Source organism: Micropterus dolomieu, linkage group LG18 (assembly GCF_021292245.1).
Source record: "Micropterus dolomieu isolate WLL.071019.BEF.003 ecotype Adirondacks linkage group LG18, ASM2129224v1, whole genome shotgun sequence".
NCBI lineage: Eukaryota > Metazoa > Chordata > Actinopteri > Centrarchiformes > Centrarchidae > Micropterus > Micropterus dolomieu.
Window position 1 is genome coordinate 23,338,764 of NC_060167.1, and position 19,135 is coordinate 23,357,898.

The 19,135-nt window shown below is 41.0% G+C and overlaps 1 protein-coding gene across 5 annotated transcripts in view; it reads right to left on the reverse strand.

Annotated features, from left to right (window-relative positions):
• Window positions 1-19,135, reverse strand: part of LOC123956815 (inositol 1,4,5-trisphosphate receptor type 1) — a 68,839-nt gene that overhangs the window by 48,826 nt on the left and 878 nt on the right. For all 5 annotated transcript variants that reach the window (XM_046029262.1, XM_046029260.1, XM_046029264.1 and 2 more), the window contains exons 3-12: window positions 18,120-18,229; window positions 16,052-16,122; window positions 4,731-4,840; window positions 3,984-4,070; window positions 3,318-3,476; window positions 2,333-2,431; window positions 1,397-1,480; window positions 639-785; window positions 310-405; window positions 2-46 (exon numbers count right to left, since the gene is read on the reverse strand). In XM_046029262.1, coding sequence (XP_045885218.1) covers window positions 2-46; window positions 310-405; window positions 639-785; window positions 1,397-1,480; window positions 2,333-2,431; window positions 3,318-3,476; window positions 3,984-4,070; window positions 4,731-4,840; window positions 16,052-16,122; window positions 18,120-18,211 — 990 coding nt within the window. In that variant the 5' untranslated portion in view covers window positions 18,212-18,229. The remainder of the gene's footprint in view (window position 1; window positions 47-309; window positions 406-638; window positions 786-1,396; window positions 1,481-2,332; window positions 2,432-3,317; window positions 3,477-3,983; window positions 4,071-4,730; window positions 4,841-16,051; window positions 16,123-18,119; window positions 18,230-19,135) is intronic.

A 19,135-nucleotide genomic window follows, 5' to 3' on the forward strand; every position in this document is an offset into this window, starting at 1 on the left:
CTGGAGAGCGGGACTCCAGGCACTCTTCTTCATACTCTGGATTCACCTGCGAAAATACAAGGAGGTTCAGAACTTGGTATAAATAGTAGATATCACCTAGAATATTGTTGTCTGTAGTATCAACATAGCTTACATTTGTGTTTTCCTGGTTTTAAAGACTGCTTTTCAATAAAGTGACACAGTTTTCTTGAGTAAAGCATAAGAGTATCACCTACTATATAATCAAAACTATGTAGTATACTACGATAGAGCTATTTGGTTAAATTTGACAATTTGATTTTTTCGAAGCTGTGTCTGCGGTCCACTGACCTCTGCAGCCAGGTAGTGTCCAGTGGCCAGGTGTTTAAACCTGAACAGGCTGTTCCAGTAGCCTGCCCCCCCTCGACATGGATCATGCTGCACAACCTGATACCAGAGCACACAACAGTAACATCTTGCACTAATACATCCAATTTATTTAACAGGTGCTGTGGACTGAATTACCCGGTATGCTGTAAAGTAAATGATCGGAAACATGTTTTGTCTTCCCAACAAAACTGAGAGAGGACCGATTTAAAAAAAAAATTAAAATCACCTTTTAACACCAAACAGTACATACTGCAATCAGGGAAACAAACTCTAAAAACATTCTTCCTCACCTCTATCTCCCATAGAGCTTTGCTGCTGGTTGCCGAGGTAGCTGACTGCCGTCCAGTAGTGCGGAGAAACACGTATTGTTTTTTTCTGTGATCATCACATGTGAGGAATTTCTCCTGTTCTGCATGAAATAACCGTACCACGTCACCCTGGAGAGAAGGAGAACATATGTTACCGTGAAAAATATCCAGCTTAACATTAAAACCAATATGATATACATATATAATAACCCAAAATAAAATCTTGTGTGCCTGTAGCATGTTTCAAATTCCACAAGATGCATTCATTGCAATTAACAAGAAGCTATTCCAATTAATATTTAGAAAACGCATCACGATCTCTGTAGACCTCTCTGTTTCAGAAGCTCCCCAAAACTTATTGAATATATTCACCATTTTGTGAGATATTTTGGAGAGGCCCTTTGGTTAGACCTTTGGCTAGTAGTTGTAGCTATTTGTGGTGTTAAAGCCCCTAATGTAGAACTGTTGAATAACCAATAAAAAAAATTGTAGCCTGATAATACTGAAGTGGAAACCACCAGCCCACTCAGCTTTGATGAGCGACATTATTCAACGCCTCTTGCAAGAAACCTGTCGTATGGAAACCTGTCATTGATTATTCCATTACTGTATTGAACCTATGGTAAATAGTGTAAAAAATGTTTGGAAAAAACTTGCTTTCTGCTGCTATGATATTCCCCCTTGTTGTCTCTATTGTTTAACATAAACATAAAACAGATTGTGTTTTCTGGTGGACAAACCCCTTTTAGAATGATCTCCTGATTGTCGCTCCACTTCATAAACAAGACGATCTTCCAGCTGGTGTTACAGTTGACAGAGTTCACCTGAAAAACAATCAGAGTTTGATGTGATTGTATATCGGTATCTTCTCCTGGCAGTGGGCCTGCACAGTATGAGCACTGCAGCTACACTGCCCAGGGTTAAAGAGATAGTTTAGTGTGGAGTTTTGTTTTTCACTCAATGCCCAGAGTGCGGCAAAATAATGAATGACTTTTCCCTTTTGTTTTTAAAGGTAGGACATCTTAAAACTTTTCTAAAGTTCGATATGTGATTATTAAACATTTAGATTATATTCAACATTAAGTCCACTTCCTGTTTTCCTGTGTGCCACAGCCAAGGCAGCAGAAACAGTAGTGAAATAACTTAAAAGTTTGTCTACTGCATGTACTTGTAAAGAAGAAGAATAAATAAAATAAAAAAAACATTTCTTCCTCTGGTAAGAGTAGCCACTTTATTAGTTTTGTTTTTGTTCTTACATTCTTACCGTTTCACATATCTTTAAACTGCATGCAGAGTCATAAATAAGGCATACACAAGATTGTCTCACTCCCCAAAATTGACCAACCCCTTTAAGTGTCTCTGTGTGTCTGTAAAACAACTGTGAGGTACTTTGATAAAATAAGAGAGGAAATGTTAAGTAACTCAGAGCAGTCTAGTGTCATGAGAGACAAACATAACCTTCCATAACCATAGCCTTTTGAACGCAGCGTTAGCTGTAGTCTAGTCCTTAACTGTGCTAAATGTGGAGGACAGGAGAACAACCCGTGTACTGTTTCACATCAAGCAGCTAATAAAACAAGCAGCGGTTATGAAAAGCTGTAATTAGATTCTACACAGCCGAAACTCCCACAGAAACATCTGAGGAGTGAAGATGAGTTGCAGCGGCTCAGACAAACCTCATTGCATCCTGGATTATCCACAAGCTGGTGTGTGCTGGCATGGAGCGGCTGACCAGCATTCACTGGGTTAAGGACAACTTTGTCCCCGATCACCACCTGCAATCACACACAAAACAGATAAAATTTTATTTAAGTCAGACATAAAGGAACAAAAGGTTGCGCATTGTAACTGCATACTGCCGGACTTTAAGGTGCTTCTAAAGTCTTACAAAATGATAACTGGGCATGTCCCTTCATACCTGTCTCACCTGCTTAAACCTTATGTCCCATCTATGGCTCAATGTACTGTATGTTACAGTCTATTCATAACTTTTCATCATGATTGTCCATAATGTAATGTTATTATGTTGGTCTGTCCCAATGTATTCAACCTTGAATCTCTTACATGGACATGGGTATGGGGCAGAGAGCATCTGAGTTAATTTGCATGCCACTGTCTCCTGTCTGTTCTCAGCAGGTATGGAGTGACTCCAATTTTCTTTTTGTCCAAGGCCTGCTGCTTAGGCCTTGTGCCATACCTACTTTGCGAGGAGCTTAGCAGAGGAGCCCAGTCTATGCTGTGGTTAATTTTGTCCTTGGGCACCAGCCCACTACTTCCTGCTGGAGGGAAGGGAGCTGGTGCCAACAAGAGCTTTGTGATCAGGTAAACACCAATTGGGTGCTGGCACAGGTCCATCCAGAGATAGATGTGATTGGATAGATGCATCACATTGAGGCTTGGGATGGTAAAGAAGACCCGTCCGTTCCCTCAAGGTCTGGACCTTTATTCTGCAGTCTTAAACTGATTGGTAACATCTTCTTAAAGATGGAGAAGTGCCATAAAGATAAACACCTGCTACTGTATTTTAAGTTTTCAAATGTAAAATACTGTACACATCATCCCAGGCATGATTTAGTCTTTTGCTTTGCCGGACGTTGACTGACAAACAGTATGGAGTTCCGACAACACACACAGCCCACAGACGTACAGATGATGACTCACACTGTCTCCAATGGAGCGTAGTTTGTAGAAGGGCTGGATGTAGAACCAGGAGCCCTCATTTCCAGCAGTGTCCAGCATCACCCTCATGGCGTTCTTCTCTAACAACGCAGGCAGACGCTTGTTCACCGTCAGGTATTTGTTGCTCTTCAGGTGGAGGAGCTGAGCGGTGTTATAGCGAGACAGTGTAAGACAATACGGACCAGTGGACATGCTGAAATCTGAGGTGAGGAGTCAGTGCTTCTGAAAGTGTACTCACTACATAAAAGCAGCTGGCATTTAAGGCCCTGCTATAAATGAAGACTGTCATTACTGCCATCGGAGTTATTTAAGAAACAAATGTCATACAACAGGTAATAAATCTAGTAAAGAGTTACACTGATTTCTTGGAGGACTCATAAGCCATTTTATTACTTTATGTTTAACTAACTTAACTCCTAGAGATGTTGTGTCCTATATTGTGATTGTGCATTTGTATATGTGTGTAATATTTTCAAATCATCAGGATGCATTACGGTGTATTTGTATTAAATCAATTTGACTGCAATTGGTGAGATTTAATCACCTCCATTGATGGCACGTCAGAGCAATCTCAGTTAACTCCAAACTTTGTGGAAGTCTAAACACAGTATATCTGACTAAATGCCAAGCAGATGAGGAGGAACCAACCTGAATGACATGCCCATACTGAATTACCGTCCCAAGCAGTTTTTTGTTTTCAGAGTCGTTTTGCTTCTTCTCCAAGTCGGCCGCATGCTGGAAGGCAAGGATGGGATTAAAAAAAAAGAGAAGAGTATCGTCAGAGGTGAAGACAGTACATCTCACATCTACTAACTGCATCATTGTTCACTGTGGTAAGAAGTAATCTGATTGGTTAACTGTTATACAAAGCACAGTAGTAACAAAGTTCTTAGCCAAAAAATTTACGCTTCAACAGAGGGGCTTTAACCAAAAAACTCTGGCTCACATCTCCATGGAAACGCAGGAGACATGGCAATCTTCCATTTTATGGCTGTGTGGTCAGATTGCAGATTGCTTTAAATGGTGTTGTATCCAGTAGAAAGAGGGAAAGGAGAGCATAGAGGGCAGAAAGGTAGGACACTAGGAGTGAAATACTTCGGAAATGTCTATAAAAGGGCTTTAAAGGTGGTGCCTCAGCAAATATTCATAATAACTTGGAACATGGAGTAACGTAGAGTGCACATCATCAATATTTCTATACATTTACTGTGTAGCTTTGCGTCCAGTTTCAACCAAATCTACCATCTATAGATATAAAGGTAAAAAAATAAATAAAACTTAAGTCTTATGCAACTCTGTCCTTTCTCTTTATCCTGTGAGCCCCGAGGACAGGTCTGTGTTGTGTGCTGCTCTGTAGTGACTGCAGGGAGGTGAACACGTCGGCACTTCACTTACATGGAGCTTGTTGAGTAGCACAGTGTCCGTGTTCCCTCCAGGCTTTGCTGCTTTCCAGAACTGCTTTTGAGCAGAGTAGCGGTTCATGGGACACAGTCTGAACAGACAGTCTGGCCAGAGAGAAATAAATAAATATACAAGACAAAGATGCACAGAGACAGAGATAGGCACAGAGAGAACAGCTAGACATTCAGACTTTGATAATAAATTGGAGGGAAAAAATAGAAGCTAACCAAATAGCTGGTTTGTGGGTTTAAATGAAAAGAAGAGAAAACGGAAATAAAAAAACAAACAAATATGTTGATGCATTCAGAGTGAAGCCTGGAAAGAGAAGTGCTACAGTGTGGGAGACAGGTCATAGCAACAGCTTATCATAAACCAACAGACACTAAAGGTCTCAGTTGCTAAAACAAGGCAATGCCAGACATTCAGCTAGCACAAAATATACAACAAAAAACAGACGACAGGCTTGACTTAATAAATTACCCCTCTCTGACAAGTCAAGTGATGAATTGAAAGTCCGAATAACAAAATAATATAAACACACACTCCTCTCTGTATGTGGGTCAATGCATGTGTGTGTGTTTGTGCTTACACTTTTGTTTGTGTAATCACATATGCACTATTCTCCTTCATGGAGATCAATGGGCTTTCTCTGCTTCAGGGAGGAGTAATGAGGAACAGTAAAGCATGTGCTTGTGTGCGCACACATGTGGGTATGTATGTGTGCATGCGCCCCATGTTATACAAGTCCAGTAATATTCTAATAGTAATATTCGGTTTAATTCTGTGGTTAGATTAGGGTAACAGATAGCGCACACATACCTATATGTGTGTGTGGGTGTGTGTGTCTGTGTGTGTGATGTGACACAACTATAAGCCGTGGTCAGTGAGAGCTGGTAACCACAGCAACTATGAGATGATACTGTCGCCAGCAGACTCTGATTGTGCTGCTCATTTTCATAGATACTGTAGAAACTAGCCAGCAAGGAAAAACCGTCCATGATTTGCATTTGGTCACAGTTTTAGCACAACAGAGTTCCTCTTCTGTCCCAGAAGAGTTTCTCTTCTGTATCAAGCTGCACAATGACTGTAACTGAACCACACCGAGGCACTTTCTTTTCTTTTTTCCCCCTGCAGAGTTAAACTTCTGCACATCAGCAACTCCTCCCTCTAAGTCCTGGCTTTCCTCTGACTTCGCCTCTCATCAGACCAAAGCTCTCAATTCTGAGAGGGTAAAAAAAGAACAATCTGTCCATCCTTCCCTCATTCTCTCTCTCTCTCTCTCTCTTTCTGCTATAGCCACAGTAACATGACCAAATAAGGCCAGCCAAGAGAAGGGGAGTGGGATGACAGAGGGAGAGAGAAGAGGGTGGGGACTCCCTATCTTCCCCCTTCAATATTCTATCATCCCGCCTTCTGCCTTCTGAATTCCTCTAACCATTTCACACACCACTCTCTCTCCCTCCACCTTAATGGTCTCTATCTCGCAAATCATCTTCTTGCCCCCTCATCCAATATAGTTTACTTTAGCTTGACCTAAAATACGGTTAGAACAACAAAGAAAAGGAAGTGAAAGAGAAATGAGGAAGACGGGGAGAGAGTGAAAGAATGTGAAACAGTGAGATGGGGGGGGGGGGGGGGGGGGGGGGGGGGGGGGGGGGGGGGGGGGGGGTGCTGCAGATGGAATAAATGTGTATTTATGTGTGTCCCACATATGTTCTGTGCTCACACAATGAAAATGTTGATAAAGTTATCACCAGAACTGGATCACACTAGCGAGTATAAAAGCCAAATAAAAATGAACACACACTGGAAGCTCCTGTCTGACCATTTTTGCTGCCCAGTCATTTGATCATACTCCAAACACAATCACAGAAGCAATATGAGTGCTGTGTGTGACTGATGATCAGACGCCACTGAAAGATTGCCTGTAATCACAGTCAGCTGGGAGAGGAAACATGTCAGTTCAGTAAAACTGAAATCTGCGGTGAGAATTCCTTCCGGGGTCACTGGGCAGCAGAAGGGGTGGGACTGGTCCAGAGGGCAGAAAAACTCAATGATTCATTAACATTCCTCCAACTTAAAACAATCTTTTAAAACCGGAAACCCCACCCAATAAACATTACTTTATTTAGCACTCAAAATATCTATTTGAGTGCATAAACAAAGCTATCTCTGATAGTAGCTACTCTGCACTAACAAAGGCTAACCATGCTAAAATCATGTAGCACTGAGGTATGCATGGCAACAACTATACATTACCAGTGCCGTATGTTTTGGGACCAGATGTCTCAAGTCAATAAGTTACATGCCTTTCAACCAAACTGCAAGCCAACAGGAAGTCTTTCAGGTCTCTTAATGCCAGCTGTTAAAGTGACACTGTATTAGAACAATTTTCTTCAAAGCTGTGTTTATAGTAAATCCTTTCAATGCATAGGCCTAAAAATGAAGGGGCACCTAATGATTTTACACATGTAGATCAATTTACAGGATAAACAGGAGTGCTACGCAGCCTATAAAAACAGTTGTGTAATGTCTTCTGTGGCCCTGGCATGAGGTTTCTGAAGTCTGACATTATCAGGACTATTGAGTTGTTTTAATGGGTGGTGTAGCATCAAACGTTTTAGGACCCACACAAAGGTCAAAAAAGCCAGAATATCTTGTCCACTGCTACATTAAGGTAACTTTTATAAAAAACAACTTTTTGTCATATTTGAGAAACTGTCACTACACCCTGACAGTAGTACATGAGACAGATAATATGTCCATCCACCCATCCATCATCAACCACTTATCCTGCATATAGGGTCGCAGGGGGCTGGAGCCAATCCCAGCGTACGTCAGGCGAAAGGCGGGTTACACCCTGGACAGGTCGCCAGTCCATCGCAGGGCCACACATAGACAAACAACCACTCACATTTAACGCCTAAGGACAATTTTGGAGACACCAATTCACCTAGCCTGCATGTCTTTGGATGGTGGGAGGAAGCCGGAGCACCTGGAGAGAAACCACGCGGACACGGGGAGAACATGCAAACTCCACACAGAAAGGCCGGGGCGGCCGGGGCAACCCAAAATAAAAAGGAGTCTCTAATGCAGTGTCAATCACTGCTTGTGCACACGCAGCGCAGCCGCCCCCATCATACATACTCAATATCTTCAACGCGGCTTTGGATGTTTTGCAAACACAGTGGCTGAGAAACAACCAGCAGCAATGAAAGAACAGTCCATCCCTCCTGCCAACAACAGTGGATAATGTTAAACAAATGTGTGAACATGTCCTTTGGCCTCATTACGTTCGATGCCATGGCACTCGTATCAACAAGTGGCAAAGAGGCATGATGATAAACAGTGGGGAATGACGTTTTAGCGGGGACAGTGTGGTGTACTATCCTCTCATCCTGCTGTTAGACATTGTTGCAGCTCCACCCTGGGCTGTGAAATGTTGGAGGGGCGTCTTTCAGAAGATTCAAAATGAAAGGGACCAGGGTGTTGGTATGTGTGTGTATACATATATATATATATATATATATATATATATGTTTTATGTCCCTTTAAGCAAAAGTTCAGACATTTTGGGAAATACACTTTGTCGTGGACATTGTATCTTGCTAGTGAGGGATTAAGCAAATAATTGAGTAACAACCAAATGTTGTCTTTATTCTCATTTATTAATAAATTATTCAAACAGAGAAATACTAAAACACATATACAGCTGGTCCAGAGACCTGCTGCCTGGGGCAGCTTCGGGCGTCTGGCCTGAGCAAAGGGATGCATAATCATTTACACAGTCTAGGTTTCTATGTTTCAGGGAACAGAGATCCTCTCCCAGCCTTGAATGAACATTCAAGGAGAGGAGAGGAACAGCAAGAGGGGTAAAACACCAAAACAATCTCCCAGCTCTGACCTAAACCTAGTAAATGTGGATGGAATAACATAAGGAGTATGGAAGAAGGATTAAAAATATAATACATTTATATCTATAAGACATAGCAATAATAGTAATAGTAATAATAATAATAATAATAATAATAATAGTAAAAGAACATGCAAAAAAGATTAAATGTAAGAGGACAAAATTTTCTGCCATAACACACTTATTTGCTTCCTGGCAGTGAGTTAGATGTTATACAGCTACTGCCAGACAGCAGACAGCTAGCTTAGCTTAGCACAAAGACTGGAAACAGGAGGAAACAGCTAGCCTGGTTCTGTCAGATGGTAACAAAATCTACCTTTCAGCACTGGCAAAGTACACAAACATGTTACATCTGCTTTTTTTAATCCAAACAAAAAGTCCAAAAGCTACAATTTTCAGTTTTAAGGGTGGTTATATGCAGTTGCGGGCTGGAAGTGGATTTGTTACCTTCAGTTGAGGTGTCTGAAGGTGGCAAGGTGTTTGGCTATGGAAAGCCATCTTTATTATTTCTTGTTGTTGAACTTTATAGACTATAGAATGTTTTTGCATGGCACTTAAGTCCTTCTTTTGTGTGACTTATGTCTGACTTAAATCTAAGTCAAGTACAGCTACAGTTATCATAATGTCTATTCCCCTGTGCTAGGCCCACATATAGTCAAAGTGATGCAAAGTAGGTTTTTCATTACTAGGCAGGACTTCGATCCATTAGTGGTCAAACTGATGGGAGAATCTTACAAAATATGCAACATGTGGAATATATAAATGCCTAACGAGTTTCATAAAGGATGACACCTGTTAAAAAAAGATATCATGCCTTAACAATAATTACCCTTCTTCAACAAACTGCTCTCTCTCTTACACACTGTCAAGTACAGTATAGCTGACTCAGAACTGTGGAAGATCAACCGACTCAAGAAAACTACAGTAGCTTAGTATTAACTGCATGCATGGCAAGGGTGATAACGACATGATAGCAGTTTTCTTTTTTGTATGACTGTTGGAATGTGTGAAATTGCCTTTTCGGCAATACCAATTTTTAATGTTATCATTATTTAAAAATCACAAACTTATACATTTGAGGTAAGAAGATCTGATGAAATAAACTCAAATCTGTTAAAAAAAAAGATAATACTATAGAGGATATTATGCTTTCTTGTGTTTATAATTTTTCTATTTTATAAGATTTGTTTTAAGCACTTTATTAAGCATTAATAATAAAAATGTGATGTATAATTATTAGTTATTATTATATAGTGTACGTACAGGTATGATTTGTATCATCACAACTACAAAAATTATTGACACCTGCAAAGTGTTTTTATATGCCTTAAAGTGTGATTTAGCCATTGTCTATAATTGTGCTGTCAGTGGTGTCATGCAATATAGTTTGGAGTGGTCTTACTCAAGGGCCAGAGATGACTCAGTAGACATGCACGGTTCAACAAAAAGCTAATAAAAAATCCTGCAGTCACTGACAAACTTCACCAGATTTAAGATGCTTGTAGCCCTGGCAACCATAAAAACTACTGAGAGGATGTTAAGCCAACATGATTTAACTCTGAGGACATTTTTATTACTTTAATATAAGAAGAGCAACAACACACACGGTAGCTTTCCATTCCATCTACTGTGTGGCAACACAGGGCTGCATAATTCACAATGGTACACAATTGAATGGTCATGCTTTTGTTAAGTGCAGAAGAAGTGACACCTTTAAATTTGAATGTCCACTTCATCTCCCCTACATTGTCTTCTATACCCTGTCATAAAAGCAGCTGTGAGACAAAAACCCTTTGTGTTAGGACGCATGCAGGGAGGCCCGTTTGTACCTCTGGAAGAGATCTAGAGCTGCTCTTCCCTGAAGTAATTAGACAACATCAGTGTGGCCAAGGACCTGGACACAGACATCACATAATACTGCTTCATTCTGTGTTAAATCAACAGTATCCTCATTTCTCAAAGATGTGGCTTGTATAAACTGCTATCTAAAGTTCTTATCCTGTTGGAGACATTATAGAGGAAGCAACTAATCACTTGTAGTGCGTCTAAGACAATAAATAGGTCCACCGACAACAGCTTCCCTTGACTGTTTCCTGCAAGACCTCTCCTCTCTCAACCGACAGGAAAGCAATATATGTGGTTATTAGGAGAGGAAGGCAGGACTGCCTCTGGTGTTTATCTCAGATGAACCACCCAACTAGTCTGCAGTGTGTCTCTGACAGCAACAGTGGTTTGGGCTGACAAAAGATAAGTGGTGGAAAGGAGTTAATGCTCCAAAGTTTGTCGTGGTTTATGAGGTTTAAATGTTACCGTGTACATGCAAAAGACATTAGAGGAAATTAAGGCAGATGAGATATGAAAAAACAGTTTTAGACATGTAAAGCCAGGACACTATCCACTATAATGGTCTTCACATACTACTGGTTTAGCAGTAACATTGTCAGGCTGATAACAAACAAGCAAGTCTTGTTCTGCCATCTTTCTGTACAAGTAGGGAATGCTTTCATGCCTTTGTTCTATTTCTTAAATTTCTGAGTCCTCCTTTCTGAATCAACCCCCCCAACACACCCCCACCCCCACCCACAATGAACCAGTAATCAACGACATCATCTGCTTCAAAAATTAGCCAATTACTAACATCCACTAACTATAAATATCCATCCATAAAGCTTAGATATGCATGGCAGATTTTTTTTCGCCGATTGCTTAAAAACATTCTGCAGCAATAAACTACTCAAAGTCTTTTTATCAACATGTGAACACAGCCTTCTGACCAAAAATAGAAACAGAGCATGGTGATTGATGATTCAGTAATGGGAAATTTAAGGCCAATGACATTTGAACAATGCAACAGTCAATTTCCACTGTGACTTCAACACAAAATAAAAAGAGCGGACCCCATAGCAACTTCAAATTAGACAACTGGTCTGACATGCAAACAAGGCAGTGATGATGTATAAATCACAAATAATCCAGATGAGGATTATTATGAACAACTAATGCAAAGCACTGTTCCAGGGATTCTCTGCCTTAGATGTGTTGGCTGCTGCTCAGTGTACTCTGCACTATCTGAGTGTGTGTGTAGGTGTGTGTAACGGTATTTCAAACACTGTCTGGGGGAAATACAAAGCAAGTCCTGATGTCTCAGCGTATGACTACAGACTACATGAGTGAGAGTGTGATTGTGGGCTGGATTTACATTAGGAGGAAATGTTAAGCATACCTCACCAATGACAGTACAGGGCCCTGCATTTGGACATGGCTAACCTGGCCTTGTGTCCTTGTAGCGTTCACTAAGAAGGATTATCTCTGCGCAACTGTGTCCCTCCCAAACAGCTGAGGAGCCTTCCAAATGCTCTGCCAGAGGACACCCGCAGGACTCAAGACAGAAGTTCCCAAAGACCAAAAAGAAATAAAGATAATTCCAGATATGTAAGCCCACTTAGCCAGACTGTGTTGTGTGGATGTTTAAACAAGAAAAAAGTTGCACACTTCTCAAGGGTTATCTACGGGAAGCTGAAGCCTGCAAGGCTCAGAAAGTAAATGGAGTTCAAAGGAAACTATTTTATTTATGGACCACAAGTTGTTATTAATTTTTATTTATTTTTTTTCCCCCCAGGTGCATCATGAAAAACTGAGAAAATGAAAAAATTACCTCACCTCAGCCCACCCAATGCATTATACTGTATAGTATGTATCAGAAGAATAACTTGTCAACTATTCAATTCAGCAGTGTTAGATTTCTAAACATCTGATTCATAATTTGAATTAGTTAATTGATTATTTGTTGTAAGACTAACTGTGACAAATTCTAGGTCTGATCAGTGTGGCTATATACCATCAACATGGTTTTTACAGCAGACATTTTATCAATACTGTTCCATATTACATAAGGATCCTAAGCAGGTTTTTGTTATGTACATGTACACGCTGGAATGGCACAAACTTTTGTGTACTCACAAAAGCCAGTATGCAAAGTAAAAATGCTTGATTTCTGAGTGGGCAATTGTCCCACAATACACAAAAAGGAAACCGAGGCGGCACTCAAGGCTAGAAGACAATTAAGAAAAATTTTAAATACTGGTGAGTGAGACAGCTCCAGAAAGACCATGAAAGACATAATAAGTATAAAATCTTGACATTGTCTTTGTGAAGCTTAATTGGCATGCATGATCTCGTCACATTTGGATTGATGTCCAATGGCGGACACATGGGCTGTTTTCACAGCAGACATTTTGATTCACCACAGTTGAACAAACACAGGTGTTGCTATCTCTGTTCTATTCAAGTAATCCAGTGAGCCATGACAGTGTAACAGTGAACCAGCATGCACAATACCAGGACAGAGACTGTGGCAGCTAAACAAAATTCCTGTTAGTATAAAATAGTAAAGTATATTGATTTCTTGTGATTTCACTGCAACAGTATACTATAAAGATTGGAATAGTGTACGCTTAGTATGGTATTGGTGAACACATTTGGCCTGGCTTGACAAGAAAAGCACAGGTGAATATTCTGTTTAACTGTACCAGTGAGCCAGCCAGCACGCACAGCACTGGGGCAACTGACACAGCTGAATGGAATGCAGCCATTGTTAATGTTGTTAATTACACCTGTGTTTGGCAAGTCATGTCTGCTTTAAAAAGGGCTATTGACCTGGGAAGTCCTCTGCAGGTGTCATAGGACACATTAAATTAAACAAATATCCTCTGCTAATACTTGTGACATTAGTTTCCAGAGTGTCTTGTTAGCAAAAGGTAGAAGAGAGACAGATTTCCTGACTTTTAGTCCCTAGGACAATGCAACAAAAAGATTGTCTTTCAAAACACGTCTTTCAAACTCCATACCTCCACTTTGGTAAAAAAAAAAAAAAAAAAAAATGTAGTCTCCAGTCCAGGCTGGGATAAAGCTCCTTCAGAGACATCACATGCACATTTTTTCCAATGCGGAGATATACTCCCCATGATGAGTAAACTGACCTTTATGTTTCAGGTCGAGGATGTTTCACTTTAATTTCAAGCTATTACATTACTTCACACCTCTTCTAATCCTTTAGTATCCATCTTCACCTCATTCTGCCTTCTGGGAGACATGTCTCTCACAGTGACATGAAGGACTCTTCTGGTCAAGACCAGCTGACATGGTGGAGGAGATACCATTTCCACTTTAACAGCATTCACAGCCTATGTGCAAGTGTTACAGAGAAAATCTCTTGATGCACAGCTTTAGCCACATTATAATTTTCCCCACATAGTTTTTTTTGTTGCACAGATATTGAAAAAAGTAAATTAAAAAGGGCAGGTCAAGAATTCTACAATATCCTGCAGTGATTTCAATTTTGGCAAAGACGTTCAGTGTCCTTCTGTGGGTCAGATTTAGAACGGCACTTTCCCTTTGAGTGACCTTGGGGTGAGTTTTATAAGTGAGTCAAGGGAAAACCGAGTGCAGGAGGCTGGAAGATTAAATGAGGTGAAGTCATTAGCGAAAGCCTTCCTGCGTAAGTGAGCCATTAGGCAGCTCCCTCACTACAATCACATCATTGCTGCCAAAAATAGTCACAAAAACATTGGAATAAAATCTACAAACAGTGTAGATACTGCTTAATTTAAATTTGCATTGTCTCTCTTAAGCCCCATACAGTATATACACACATGCTGTAAGTGTCCAGCTAAATATCTAAGGATGCTACTATATCAGTTCATCTACATCTAATGATCTTAGAGCCCGTTTACAGCAGAGACAGACACACAATGAACTAAACTGCAAAATACTGTAGATGTTAGGGGTTGGGGAAAAAAATCAATACAGCATAGTATCGTGATATTTGCCATGGCAATACTGTATCGATACACGGATGCCAAGTATCGATATTTTATTATATAAATTGTAGATGGGAGTTTTAACTTTTTGGTACTAGAATAATAAAATCTATTGCTTTTTTAGTCCACTACAAAACTTAACAGCACCATATAGAGGACTCAAAAAGTGATATGAACAAACAGAGAAATGTATCTTTTCAGATAAACAGATGTTGACAAAGTTTGACTTTAGGGACCTAATTGGAAGTTGGAAAAAGGTAATAAATTGCAATATAATATATCTCAATATATCTAAAATCGCAATAAAATTGAATCACAACATAAATATCGTGATAATATTGTATCGTGGGGCCTCTGGTGATTCCCGCCCCTAGTAGATGTTAATGATTGATTGACTGGATGGCAATCTGTAGATGTTAGACAGGTACAGACACTGCTGGCATGTTTTTTGCCACTTATTCCCAGGCCTCTGTCCAGGTCTGTTGAGTAAACGTGACAGTTGTTGAGACACATGCAGCAGCAAAGACAAGAGAGAGAAAGACTCGTCTCTCATGTTGCTGTAAGCGCGGAGGTATCAGCCTGCAACTTGCGTTTATCGTGGCGACAGCGATTGTCTCTAGGGGGCGATAACCTGTTCCGAGACCCACTGAAGAGATGGGCTGTGTGAGCGCCACTCAGATGAAAGCTCTCTACTCTCAAAATGCAGTGCAATCTTCTTTATACTCCTGAGACAGCAGATATCATCCTAAATGCAAAATGTGAGCATGTTCATGTGACATGCTAACTATCCAACAAGTCAAACTGAAATAACACTGTAAGTTGCTTCACACTGCAAAGGCCAACAGATCTAAACCATGAAAAAGTGCAAAGCAACAACGTAAAACAAAACAAGACAAAATAAACATCTTGGTCATACATATTTTGTTAATCTATCAGACATAATTTATCTACCAACAGTCCAATAATGTTGCATTACTCAATCAAATATTTATTCAGCAGTGATTAAGAAAAAGAACTGAACAGTACTTTTTCTTGATACTGTATTTCATACAAAAACCTGTGAGATATATCACACAAGTCTTCAGTGCACTCATTTTCTCTGTACGGTGTCAGGCCATGGCTCCCCCCAGAGACATAAACCTCCAGCCTGAGAACCGAGGGTCACGAGTTCTACTTCCTGTATGGAAGCTAAAAATAGCGGGTTCACCAACCAAAGAGGCATCTCAAGGCTTTTGTTTGAAAAGCAGCTTTTCTAGTGTGTCGTTCCCCAACAAATCAGCATCAGAGCTGATTCTCTCCATCTGCCTCAACAGACGAGGTGTGCTAACAAGCACACACGGCTATAAAACACATCCATGTATGCATAAGCACAAACACACACACACACACACACACTATTAGCATCGTCAAAGGCAGCCCTGTTTGAAGTCCAGCGGGCAGAGACATTGTGGCTGTCACCAAAGAAACACAGCATAACACATTCAGAGGCATGTCTCTCACAGAGCCCGCAGTATAAACAGACAGCAGTTAGTGTGATGATGTCAGGCCTCAGGAGGACGAGGCAACTCTGTGTGTAATCTTACCTCTGAACTTCTTTGGAGGGTTGTTGAGGTCCCCCGCGTCAGGCTGCACGACACAGCGGTCATCCACCAAGCTATGGAAATATACACATAATAACACTGTAAGTACTATAAGTATAGCATACGCACCAGTGGAACCAGCCAATCTACTTTTCAGATGTCCGTGTATTTTGTGTAGCATACTGTGAATATTTTCACTGTAATGTATGCCACAGCATCTCTATAATTCCTGTGGGTTTGTGTGTAAACTGGTTTGGGCGCGTGTTGGTATTCCCAACAAAAGCTTCTGCATGTACATAACGCTACAGGTGTTCCCTATTTTCATTGATAGTTGTTGCGTATTTACTCTCCCGCTCCACACAATAATGAAATAACTCTGGATTAGATGACCTGGGGGCTGGCTGGAATTTCTGGTGACAAATTTAGCTTTTACTAGCTTAGAATAACACTTGTCTGCACACAGGCCAAATCCCACATCCATTTCAGCCTTTTACCGGGGAAATGTCTCCAGTTGTCCAAACAGACCAGTCTACTCCTCCAGTCTGTACACCTCTAGGAACTAGGCCGCAGATTTAGGTAAAAAATTAGACGTTATACAATGTGTGAGCAGGTCATCTGCATGTGTGGACGATGCACTTCACTTGCTAATCCCTGTCAGAGTGGTCAGTCATTAACACAAGTTAAACGTTACACGCAGGGGCGTAGCACTCAATTGCGGGCCACGTACATAGATTCTCTAAGGGCCATTCCCTGCATGAACGGCTATCCATTCTAGTATCCTGAGGGCCCCATTTACTCTGTCCCCCTTTTTTCTCCCCTAGTCCAGCACCACTGGGTACACCTGCGAACAAACAGGACAGGTCCTGTTGAAGGCTCACTGTACAAAGCAGCATTTTGAACAAACAGACCCCTCTCTCCAGCTACCTAACTGGAGCTGAAAACGCTGCTGGGCTGGAGGAGTTATAATGCTCAAAGAGTTTTTCTCTCATCTCGGTATGGTTTCTTCCTCTGAGGGCAGATGATCTGGAGAAGGCTGCTGAGTTGGTGGTTGTGCGTGGAGAACATGGCTCCTGGCCAAAACTGTCATGACAGTTTAGTAAAAAACATGTGCTTGATGTGTGTGTGTGTGTGGGAAGCACTGAAACACAAGAAAGGCCACAATGTCTCTATAGTGACTCAGTCTTTGCTGTAGGTCATTCCATTTTTCATGAGCAGTCCTGGACACTGAGCTGATAGCACTGACAGCACCTCACTATGAGTATTTTGTGGTCTCTACCTGCAAAACATGAGTGCAAGCTTGCTCTTATCGCCCCTCAGAGCAGAAGAGGGAACGTTAAAACCCAAAAAGTGTTAAGACCAATCAATCCATTCACCAGGACATTCTGCCGTCTCCACACATAGCCCAATATGCATCTACCTGCTTTTATTGCGTTCCAAATATGAGGTACAACTATGGAGAAAAACAACACACTATTGCTGCGACTGTGTGGGTAAACGAGTGGCTTCTTGTAAATAGTTTTACCATTAGCGTTGGGTATCCCACACAGCACCACCTCATCGATTTCCCCCTCTAACTCTGCCCTCCACACCCACCCCTGCCACAAGCTCACAAACACACTTTATCATTAACTGTGCATTTGGCTCTCCTATATTTCCTTTCTCCCAGCACTATCAGTAGTGGGGTCAGTCATGGCCAAAGCAGCACTTTAAAGCGCTCCCACTGTTTTCACAGCTTTGTTCTGCGGGATAAACTGCAAAATTACATCCATTTATCTCCCCTTAACAGCTTTACTGCATTCTGTCACTGACGGTGGGCACTTTTGCATATGGCGCATGCAAACAAACATTCATCAGGCACACACAAACACACACGCAAAAGGAAATGCTCTTTTTGGATGGCACCAAAATGTATTTCTCACAAAATTAAACTTTCTGAAAATTGGTTAACAGTCGCAGCAACAAGTGTGACTTCCTTCTTTGTAAATACGGATCAGCTTTAAGTAGTACTAAGAAACCTGTGAAACACCCCCCCAAACACACACATAATGTTCAGCCAGTGAGATGAACATACCCCAGGGTGCTGATGAAACCATTGGTGGATCCCTCTGCATACAGGGAGCAGATGTCCCCGATGTGTAAGAAGCTGGACATCTTATCTGACATGTTTGACACAGAGACCACCTAAAGCAGAAGCAAGGAGTGAAAATTTGTTTTAAAAAAGCCTATTCATCACATAGAAAGTCGACTTTACTCACATTGTATTCCTAATATCAGACATGTGTCACAAAAGTCTAAAAGGCAGTAGAAGTGAATTAATTCTGAATTCTGTCTTATAAAATTTTTTAATCTATTCAAATTCACCTATGCAACTGCACTGCTGAATTCCCGTAGCTATTGAGCATTCATCTATGAATTTCAGTTAGCAAATATGAGAAAGTCACTCAATATTCACACGCAAACTCTTATGTAGCTACAGAGTTCCCAGTTAGATGAAAGTGCCATTTTAAAAGAGAGGGATCCCTGATATCGAGCACTGACACTGGCATGGCTGCAATGATTTGCATAAACTGCAGGAAAATTCGCAGGGAAAAAAAAGTTTTATGTTACTGTTTGTGTTGTGCTGTGGTTAGGGCTGTACAGCTAATGGTTAGGAGCTGCAGGACAGTTTATGCCCCTTCAACAGGTCGTAGCCGCTGGGGCTGAGATGCGGGCACTGCAGGTCCACTTCACTCGGCCTGTCTGCCTGTTTTTGAAGCACTTGAAGCACTGAGGTCTATACATCACGATAAAATAAACTGGTGGCTTCGACTGACTTAAGTAATTACATAAATGATAAACATGGGCAGCTCTTACACAGCGAAAGAGAGCATCTTCCTTACAGGCCTGTTTATCTGACCACCAAAACACACATGAAACTTGAGTAAACGCGTCCAGTGGGAGTGTTTTTTTTAAATCGGCATCCGCAATCACACAGTTCCACAGACGTCCCAAATTATTACCGGAATCCTTGTCTTGCCTGTTTTCGGTCACTACTGTGTAAACGAGGACATCACAAGCACTGGTCATGAGCTGGGAGCATTTTGTTAA